The 11,131-nt window shown below is 38.0% G+C and overlaps 1 protein-coding gene across 4 annotated transcripts in view; it reads left to right on the forward strand.

Moving 5' to 3' along the window:
- Window positions 1-11,131, forward strand: part of LOC139480370 (protein aveugle-like) — a 29,864-nt gene that overhangs the window by 12,444 nt on the left and 6,289 nt on the right. For 2 of the 4 annotated variants that reach the window (XM_071263436.1, XM_071263434.1), the window contains exons 2-5: window positions 7,527-7,626; window positions 8,474-8,639; window positions 9,859-9,925; window positions 10,410-10,486. In XM_071263436.1, coding sequence (XP_071119537.1) covers window positions 7,540-7,626; window positions 8,474-8,639; window positions 9,859-9,925; window positions 10,410-10,486 — 397 coding nt within the window. In that variant the 5' untranslated portion in view covers window positions 7,527-7,539. Of the gene's footprint in view, window positions 1-3,013; window positions 3,108-4,952; window positions 5,039-7,526; window positions 7,627-8,473; window positions 8,640-9,858; window positions 9,926-10,409; window positions 10,487-11,131 lie in introns of those variants that run through there. The other 2 variants (XM_071263435.1, XM_071263433.1) reach the window with 2 other exon arrangements.

The following is an 11,131-nucleotide window of genomic DNA, read 5'->3' on the forward strand; positions in this document are numbered from 1 at the left end:
GACCACGGAGGCGGTCCTCAAGCAAGAAAGGAATACCGCATCAGGTTACGCGTATAAATTCAATTCTTATAACCGTCATTTCATGCTACGTAAATGTAATTAATTATACTTGCAAACATTATTCTGATGCCGAGTTAAATAACCAAGGAAATCGATCAACATATCTGAGTCAATTAACCGATTTCGTTGTCAGATACCTAGACGCCTTTCCAAGGTTAAAAAATGTGATAAACGGCCTATTCCGGCCTGTCGCTATTGATCCACATATTCTATGGCTTTGTCTCTGGGCCTAGTGTCTATTTCGGGATAAATCTATTGATTTCTTATTTGTTTTCATCAACAACAATACTGTGGAGAACACTATGGGCGTGATATATCGAATCCGTAAACATTTTCAGCTTTGTTTTGTTGGAATATGTACACGTGGGTTATATACGGTTGGTCTATAGTGAATATACATGCTTGACAAAAATGGGTAGTCTTGTAGCTTAATCCAAACGGATGCTAGTTTGATCAAATAATCGTTGAGTCAGCATAGTTTTACTGGACTAGACCATAGGTTCTATAATCTGCGGATAGATTTCCATATTGACATTGTAAGTGTTGACTTAATAAAACATTATGTCAAAAGAAGAAGTGAGGGCACGGGTGGCCCAATGGCCCAAGACGCTGCATTGATGTCGAGTAGTGCCCCTTAGTTGTGACAGGATCCGCTGATCGTGGGTTCGAATCCGAGATTCGTATTGATATAATCAAACTCACTCACTCACTCACTCACTCACTCACTGGACGAAAGAATGGTCACGATTTTGTAATGTCTGCTAAAAGTTCATATACACACGCTATCTGTCAAATTATCTTGTACCTGCTTGTATTTCTCTTCTCTCTTTATTATATGATGCTGTCGCATTAAAACTGGCTACATATGTTAAAAATGCAATTTCTCTTAGAGACGAATTGTTAAACATTCAAATATATCCAACTATGTTTGTTTTTCTTTGCTGTTTAATGTCGCACTCAGAAATATTCAAGCTATATGACGGCGGTCTGTAAATAATCGAGTCTGGACAAGATAGTCCAGTAATTTGCATCATGAGCATCGGTCCACGCAATTGGGATACGATGACATGCACCAACCAAGTCAGCGAGCCTGACCGCCCGATCCCGTCTGTCGCCTCTTACGATAAGCATAGTCGCCTCTTCACGGGTCTCCAAGATGTAAAACTACTCAGGTGTAACAGTTATGTATGGGGGCCTTAAATGAAATAAAAATATTTAAATTTGACTTTGAGACCAGCCTAACACTCACAACCCAGTGGGCGACATTGTGGCTCAAGGAACAACTAATACACGCGTATACGCGTTCCCTGGCAACCACCCATCCGTGTACTATCCATCCTGCGAAGCCACAGTGACCTGATTTCTGTTATGGTAAATTCCTATACGATAAGTCTACGTGTGATCTATTCTGCTTCGGCATCCCGTGGGTCGGTTGGTTGGTTGGTTTGTTGTCTAACGCCGCACTCAGCAATATTCCAGCTATATGACGGCGGTCTGTAAATAATCGAGTCTGGACCAGACAATCCAGTGATTGACATCATGATCATCGATCCGCGCAATTGGGATACGATGACATGCACGAACCAAGTCAGCGAGCCTGACCAACCGATCCCGATAGTCGCCTCTTACGACAAGCATAGTTGCCTTTTTACGGCAAGTATGGGTTGCTGAAGACCTATTCTACCTCGGATCTTCACGGGTAGGCGTCTCCTTGGGAAAATGACTTTGTTCACCTGTGAATGGGTACCCGGTAGGAAGAGATGGCAATGTGGTTGTTAACCTTCTAGCTCATAACAAGGAGCTTGGTTTGTATACTCCCCGGGGAGCTGAGAATTATTATTGAGTGTACACTGATTCAGTGACCGGTGTAATAATAGCGCTTGAAGCATTACCCTGAGTGGTGTGGAAAATATGCGCAATATATATATCCTAATATTATTATTATTATTATCATCATCATCATCATCATCATCATCATCATAGCACTTTTAATTTGGTGAAAAACAACAAAACACCGAAAGATCTTAACTGGTGTAATTCTGTGATTCAAACCCGCGACAAGTGGATCAGTACACGACTAAGGGACACAACTCTGGTGCGCTCTGAGCATGTCAGGCATGTCAAAAGTGAATACAAATGGACTATTATTATTAAATCTAAACTTTGAATAATAAAGCTAATAAACAAGATTCGTTCGGGGTGCCTAGAATTGTAGACAATACAAGTAAGAATTTTATAAGGAGTTTTTTAAGCATACGCATAACTTAACGAATTTCGTTCTGGTAGGTTAAAACATAATTGATAAATTAGGTTAAACTGTGTTCATGGCACCGATTTAACGTCATGTTTTATTCAGCAACGAAACAATCAATATCAATCGTATAATTTGTATTTCTTCTGAATATATCTAATAATAATCATTCAAAGGAGAGGAGACCCGTGAAGATCAGGGTTAGAATTAATCTTCAGCAACCCATGCTTCTCTAACGGGATCAGGCTCGCTGACTTATTTGATGCATGTCATCGTATCCCAGTTGCGTAGATCGTTGCTCATGATGTCAATCACTGGATTGTCTGGTCCAGAATCGCTCATTAACACACTACTTTCATAAAGCTTGAATATTACTGCGTGCGGCGTTAAACAACAGCAGCAACAACAAACAAACAAACAAACAAACCGAAAGAGAGTCCCGTTATTTTCGGTTTGTCACACAGTGAAGCGGAATGAACTGTGATAGTGTTTGCATCTAAGTACACACTCCCCTTGGAAACTACGGAAACATTTTACTGATTGATGCAAAATTGAACAAAGGTGAACGGGAAGTATTCTGCAATGCTATTCGGGTTAGCGTGTACAAACAGGGTTAACGTGAATCGAAAAGAAGCACAGGACAAGGTCCCTGTGATATTTTATCGATAAGATATCAAATTGCTGTTTATCAGTCATTTCTCTGTTGTGTCCCTTGAGGCGACAGAGCTGACATAACTGTGTCGACTTGTCTGGTTATATAAGAATAAAGAAAGGCGGAGCAGTAAATATTATTACAGTGAGTATTTTGAGGATATTTGGCTTTTTCTTGTCAAGTTGGATAATACTAACCTGACCTGACAATTTGGATATTTTCATGAGTGGCCCCGTGAAAATGGCAACCTTTCAGTGTCATGGAAAGACAAAATGTTATATTTATTTCTTATTTCTTATCTATCTCACTCTGAAAAGGGCGGTCGGGTAGCCTAGTGGTTAAAGCGTTCGCTCGTCACGCCGAATACCTGGGTTCGATTCCCGAAATGTACAATGTGTGAAGCCCATTTCTGGTGTCCCCCGCCGTGATATTGCTGGAATAATGATAAAACCGGCGTAAACCCATACTCACTCACTCACTCACTAACTCACAAACACAAACAGGAGCTACTTCGACCTGTCCTGTTCCCCGATGGAAGGCGGAAGCAGAAAAGATCACATGTAGACCTGTCGTGTAGGAGTTTACCATTCATTTTCAATTCAGATGTCAGCGTGCTTTCTGAACTTATGTTATACAATTTGACATTGCTCAACCTATACGAGTATAATCAGCACTGTCGGTCGTGCTATCTGTTTAGTTCATGGTCATGTATAAATACCGTAAATCTTTGATTAAATGACAGGTGTTTATTCATTGTTTGTCGTCAACACTTACCTTTGTTCGAATACCGTCATTCGACGTAATAAGCACCCAGGGCGCTCTCAAAATTAGAAATATTGGGCTCTTATTAGAATATTATTTGGGTGGGAAAAAAAACAGAGTTGAAAGATCGTAAATTTCATGGTCTGTTCTGATAGCCTTAAATGTTTATATATGACAGATATATTTTTTCAGAATTTTATTGCCCATAATTAAGGATGCATATAACACAAGAGTGCGTATTATACACGAATAAATAAGTCTTGTGTACATTGATCAATCGGAATGGGTGCTAATTGGGATTGTTCACTAGCCAATATATTAGTCAATATCGCCGTGGGCGCTTATAAGAGCGGTCGAATACGGTACTTGGTATTAAAATTTATAGTTCATGATCCCTACCCTTTTTTAAAGAGTATATTACTGTCTGAAATGGAACCTCCAAATTAGATACGAATTCTGAAAATTGAAAACAAAACAAATAACCACAATCTTAATAAATTTTTCTCAGAAAAAACCCCAACGCAATCATAGTATCTTTGATTTCGTGAAGTAATTTCTGAAACATCATTTGGGAGAGAGAAGGTACTCATGGGTTTTCATAACTTCACAACACTTACATTGATACAAGAAAGCCAGGTATTATAATATTTCTACAGCTACCATGGCTACGGGTATTATTAAATATAATATAACCAACCCTACGCATAATGTCTTCTCTACTCAACCATAGTTAGGAGAGCCACATCGATGTGACGCTTGTGAATATAATTAAATGTATTTATTATTTTTTCTACAAGTAACTGTAAACGTTCTTGCTCTTTGCATTAGGAAAAAATAGTTTTAACACATCATATATTACTGAAATATTGAAGGTGTCCTCTGAATAATTAGAAAAGAATATTTCAAGAGGTTTTGTAACATCAAAGGGTGTTTAATTTAGGCATAAAAAACTTAAGAACCCTTTTGTGGAAAAGAGGTGATAGATTTTAGTTTTTTAAAGATAGAAGCACTACATGACGTAGGAGTAAGGCTGTACATGGGATAGCAAAAAGATCATTGTTTCGTGTGGTAAACTGATAGAAATCCCTTTGTGGCATTTAGCTTTAAGAGAGTCGAACACGTATATGTGTTCATGTGCGCATGAATAAGATGCATGTAAGCCTTAGAGAAGCTATGAATGCAGAAATATTAGAGTTACTCCCCTTCGCGCACCTGTTACCACTGGAGGGCGTTGGTAGCAATGGCTACCTTAGGATGAGTTAACGGAAACATACAGTCAGGTTGACGATTCGGATGATTTAAAAGTTTCATGGGTAAATATTGCGATGAAGCATAAATACTTTGCAATTACTTGTCAATAGAGTAATGAGTCACTTTTCCATGTTTGCTAAATAGTTGCATCAGCGGAATGGTCTCAAATGCCAGTAGAACGGCTTAGAATTTTCCTGATGATCGTTTGCCAGGAACTACACTCGGTATATCTCGGGGTACTTCGTGCATCAGCTGTTAGGGAGATATGTTTGCGATATGGCGATAAGCATTTCATAGGTGCGAGGCATGGTGAGATATTTTTTTTATTTTTCGAAAAAATAGCTATATTTCATGTTCGTGCTTATTTTTTACATTAGTCCCATTGAACATTAGATCTATATGACATGTAGCCTATGTTTAGGGACTGGTCATTTATTATAGGGAGGGGTTGGTTGGTCTCATGAAGAACAAAATATGATTCAGTCCAGATTCATATTTCTGAAACTCATTGGTGTGTTAACACTACTAACGCCACATTCAGTGCAATAACATTAGACTAAGCAAAATGCCATTATGCCTTTACAGGTCCTGTTGTCAGTAATGTACAAGTCACCATAACAAAGCCTAACATTAGTCGAATATTATGAGTTGAGTTGGGAAACTTTTGTTTCCAAATTGGAAATGTTTACTGACATTTGCTGCAGACTTGGGACCAAGTATCTGGCTCTGTGCGGGTCTGGATAAATCACTGAGTTGAACTCAAATATTTTTTAAGGAGCTGACTAACAATTCTTGAAAACATGCTATGAACATGATGAATGTGTTTGCTGACAGTTAACCAATTGGACATTTGTAACAACTACAAAGCATTAATTGATCGGGTTTTGGCATACAAGAGGAAGTGTGTTGAAGCTTACTGAGCTCCATTTGATGTAATGGTATCAGATCCAGGCTTATTCTAATCACAATTGACCTATTGTTTGTTTGATCCAGGCCCATAGTTTTCTGCCGGGCAGTAGTTGTTCTGTGTAGGTTCGAGTACCTCACCATGTTTTATGGTGCAAAACTTTTCTTACACACTTAAAGGGGCACTGATCTAACGTAATTCCCCGGGACTGGTTGTTGCCTTTGTTATTGTTTTTTCCCAGTGAGTACCCGGATGTATAGCAGAAATCTAGACTAGTTCGCGACCTCTGCTGCACCATTCGTAAGCGCATTAGTAACTTTTATGGGCAGTAATAAGGGCGTATGGTCACATTGATCAACAAAATGAAATACAGTTTTCGAGATAATGCGGGTAGCATTATCTTTGCGGGTAGCATCGGTAATGGTGACGAAATTTTGATAAGTCACTTGCTTGGTAATTTTGCGATTTTCGTTTACACTATTTTGACTTGCAACATAAAGTAAATATTTCACATGAGGCATTGCTTTTTTTTATAGTGTGTATATTTTTTTACTGTCAAAATGTGTAACATTTTCAAATTTATTAAACACCTAAATATTCAGTTATTTTACAAAGTGACTGGAAAACATTTCCATCTGTATTATTATGTCCCACGTGACAACTATTTTCATAACGTCCACGGTTCCTAAAAAATCCATTGAGTGATATATAACAATGAGCAATCAATCAACGTATTATTAGTTAACCCTTTGAACAAAGTATGTTGTTTTTACATCGACACTTCACGCCATGATATGAGTCTATTCCCTTTGTTTTAGTAAACCTAGACATGTAAACACTCCCTTTTGACATATCCACTGTGCAAGATAACAGTGATTAATCAATCAACGTATTTTCTGTTAATCCTTTGATGACCAGGAACGAACTGATCATTCACCTCTTGCTGGGCTGCCACGTGCATATAACATAACACACATTTCACCTCACTTCAAACCTGGATTTAGATTGAATAATTACCCCAGACACAATAAATGCCAAATGGGAACCTTTGTCAGGTAATCTAAGTGGTGCTACCACTAATTGTACCTGTAATAAATTCATTAACTGAGCATCAAGTGAATGACGACAAATACACAAGTGTAGGGTTATACCAGAAAACGTGGATGGCAACAAGTGAGTAGTAATCGTATTATCGACGCAATCCGAAATCCGAAAATGCTTTCACTGCATGGATACTTTTTATTATTATTAAACTATAACCATCTGGGGTATTTCCAAATGACGACATACGATGAGCTCCGCCGCTCTTTTTGTCTGTTTGTTTAGGCTGAAGAAATTAATTAACATGCGCCTTTTATAGATCACGGTTAAACTAATCAGTGTTCAAAAATGCGTCAAACAAATATTGCCTCCAGCCTCCAAGTTTATTTAGCTGTCCTTGCAGACGGTAGCCCAGTCTCTGGTCACGCTCAGTTGCGTTGCGTATCATCCGGGTACTCACGGAGAAAAAACAATAACAAAGGCAACAACCAGTCCGGGGAATTGCGTTAGATCAGTGCCCCTTTAAGTTCTGATAAGGAATTAACTCACACTGTGATTGTATATTATTTCAGCAGATGGTCTAGATTCAGTTTTTTTTTCAGATTGGTCAGCAAGATGGAAACTGATGTAAAGGACGACCATATAAAACCTCCTGAGAGATCTCCAGGTGGTTCAATGGAGGTTCCTGACTCGGCTAACAAGGTTATATACCATTTTGGTCATACTCTATGGAATTCACTTTGGCTTAGATTTGAACTTGTTTATGTTATGTTGCAATTAAATGATTGAAATTGCGATTGTTGTACTTTCTAGCGTGTGTCTAGTAGGGATGGGTATTGAAGGTTTAAACAATGTTTAAGTGTATTGCAATATTTTACTATGCATATATTGTATAAATTTGGAATTTAGAAGACATTTGAATGTATGAATTGAAGTTCATAAATGGAACAAAACAAGATAATGGTACAACACACTGTTTCCTTGTTCAATATATATGCATGTATGTATATTCCGGATGCACGCTCCAGGTATTTGGCAAATGTATAACGTTAAAAACATGACAAAAATTGCTCTTTGAAATCAGTCGAAATACTGAGCATTAAAAAATGATATTCGGATACGTATTGGGGAAATAATGAAACTCAATTTACCGATGTACCGGTAATACCTCGCACCCTCAGTGTGTAACATTAGTAGTGAGGACAATGCATGAATCCATGAAATACAAATTATGAGCTTGATTGACCAGACTTTATACATTTGGCTCCTTTTTATGTTCCATGTCTCAGCATTAGAAATTGGCACTAGTCCTGTAGTCCTTGCCATACTGCCCAATAGTTAAGGTATCATAAGGACTTGTAGAAATTTACCGCTTTTAAGGGATTTGCTATTTGCTATCATTAAAAAAATGTTAGTTTCTACAGCTCATGTCTTGAAACACTGACCAAAACATGTTCTATCTCCAACATGACAAATGAAAGTCTAACAATTAATAGCAGGTAAACATGGTCAACTAAACCACTGTAGTTGCTGTTGTTGCATGTTGCAGATGAAGCTGAAGGAGTCCAATGGGACGGGGGGCAAGAAGGTGGTGAAGGGGAAGGCCAAGCCCCTGTATTTCTGGTCCAGTGCCGATGTCAACAAGTGGCTGCGGAAACATGGAGGGCAGTGTTTTGATCTGTATGGGGAACTCTTCAGTGAGCATGACGTGACAGGTGAGATTGAATGCGTATTGATGCACGCACCAACCTTCAGACTCCAATGTAGCTTCTAAAATTACTGGGCTGTCAGGTAGCCTAGTGGTTAGAGCATTTTGCTCGTCATCCTGAAGGATGAGGTTCCATTCCCCCTCTTTCTGGTGCCCCACACTGTGATGTTGCTGGAATATTGCTTAAAGCGTTGTAAAACCGTACTCCCTCTAAAAATACATCATCATCATCATTATTATTATTATTTTTATTATTATTTAATTTTTTGGTCTTGTCTTCAATTATCCTTGATTAGTGTGGATTGAGTTCCAGTACCACACAAATCCAATCTTTTACTTTGATATGATCCTGGTGTGAGGTATCGTATTTGAGTAAGACGTCTCATGTTCTTAATTGAACATGTTGAAGTACAATCTCAGTTCTCTATTGAAATACAAAAAGAAAAGAAATTTGTGATATCCTATTGATATTGCGCAGAGATGTTAAACGTTCTGTGGTCAAGGGGAGGTAATTCACACAATCGTCTAGCATGATTATGATAATTATTTCATTTCACCCAGAATTTGACTCAACAACAAATGGTATGGCACTGTGATCTTGTAACTGTATTTAATCAATAGTCTTGAATTTTCATGTAAGGAACTACCATATTCGACGTAATAAGCATCCAGGGTGCTCTAAAAATTTGACATAGGGAGCTCTTATAAGAATATTATTTTGGTGAAAAAAACAGAGTTGAAAGATCATAAATTTTGTGGTTTATGTTGACAGCCTGAAATGTTTATATACGACAGATATATTTTTCCAGAATTTTATTGCTCATAATTAAGGATGCATATAACACACATATTATACACAAATAATGTCTTGTGTACATTGATCAATCGGAAGGGGTGCTAATTGGGATTGTTCACTAGCAGGGCCCTTATTACGTCGAAAACGGTACTTGGTATTAAAATTTATAGTTCATGATCCCTACCCTTTTTTTGAAGAGTATATTACTGTCTGAAATGGAACCTCCAAATTACAGACGAATTCTGAAAATTGAAAAACAAAACAAATAACCACAATCTAAATAAAGACTTCTAATATTTTTTCTCAGAAAAAAACACAATCGTAGAATCTATCGCATTTTCGAGTGGGGCACTAATTACGTCGAATACGGTACATTGTACACTTGTGTGGCTTGGTATGTGCCATCTACATGTTCTGTCTTGTCTTGCAGGGAGGACACTGATCAGGATGAATGAGATAAAACTAGAGAAGATCGGTATTACGAGTAATGACCACAGGTTTGTACTTGGGCACCTACTAAGTAACCATGGTAACCACATCGGAATACTCAAGCATGGATACAATTTTCTTTTTTGATGGTTCATTTTTTAGTGAGTTTTTGTTGAAAACATTAGAAAACATGGAAAAGGGTTTAGTTATGTATTATCTTATACATTTACATATTTAGCATGCTTCAAAACGTTTATAGTGGGTAGGGGTGTACCCCTCCAACTGGACCTACATATGAGAATTAATTCTGGTGAATTAATTAGTGACATTTTCAGTCCCCAGTGCCTCCCTTCTCAAAACCCCTTTGCCTATGTTAAATCAAATTGACACCCAGTACCAACTGTGGTGTTGACCGACTGAACCATCGGAACCTCAATGATGTGGGTCGTTGCTGATGGCTTCAGTGAGGTGTGATAACTGAAATATTGTCTGACTATGGTATAAAACATCACTGTGATGAAGAGGATGATCAATAAGATGAATATGTTTCAGGAAAGACTTGATGCAGCATATTCTCCGGTTGAGGCTTAAGCATGAACTGACTGATTTGAAAAATCTTGACCAGAAAGGTTTGTTATTGAGATTGTTTGTATCTAAGAATAACAAAGAATAACGAAGCATTATTTCACCTTCATCATGTTAAAAGTGTGTCTTTTGGGAGAACGTTTTCTTGATTGTCTTTTTTTGTATTCTAAAACCAATTTAGGGATGAAAATTTGTCATTTACAAATCTCTGTGTGTGTAATCATGGTTGTAGTCAATTTCAGTCAAGTCCCATTAATCCGACATGGTTGGTTGCACATGATTATGTCGGATTAACGAGTATGTCGGATAAACAAAATTCGTGATAAAAAATCGGACAACTACACGATAGATAACCATTCCAAAACTTAATATAAAAATGAAAAATGAAGTATTCATATTGTTGTGTTACATTGTTAGCGGGATCTTGTTGAATCTGCAGCCGTTGTAATATGCAGCTACCGTATTCGCCGACTCGTCTCGCATCAAAACACGGGCTGGGTACTCGCAGGCAGATGGCCACGGAGTACGCTGATCACTGTGTCCGATTAACGAGACTGATTAATGAGGGATTTTGGTAATTCAATGCAAATTAGGTGTGTCGGAGTCGGAGTGCGAGACTGTCGGATTAACAGGTCAAAATAGCACTAATTTAATCGGTTCCCATCATTTGTGTCGGATTAACGAGACTT

This window comes from Haliotis cracherodii, unplaced genomic scaffold (genome assembly GCF_022045235.1).
Source record: "Haliotis cracherodii isolate W230 unplaced genomic scaffold, xgHalCrac1.p SCAF_4, whole genome shotgun sequence".
Taxonomy (NCBI): Eukaryota; Metazoa; Mollusca; class Gastropoda; order Lepetellida; family Haliotidae; genus Haliotis; species Haliotis cracherodii.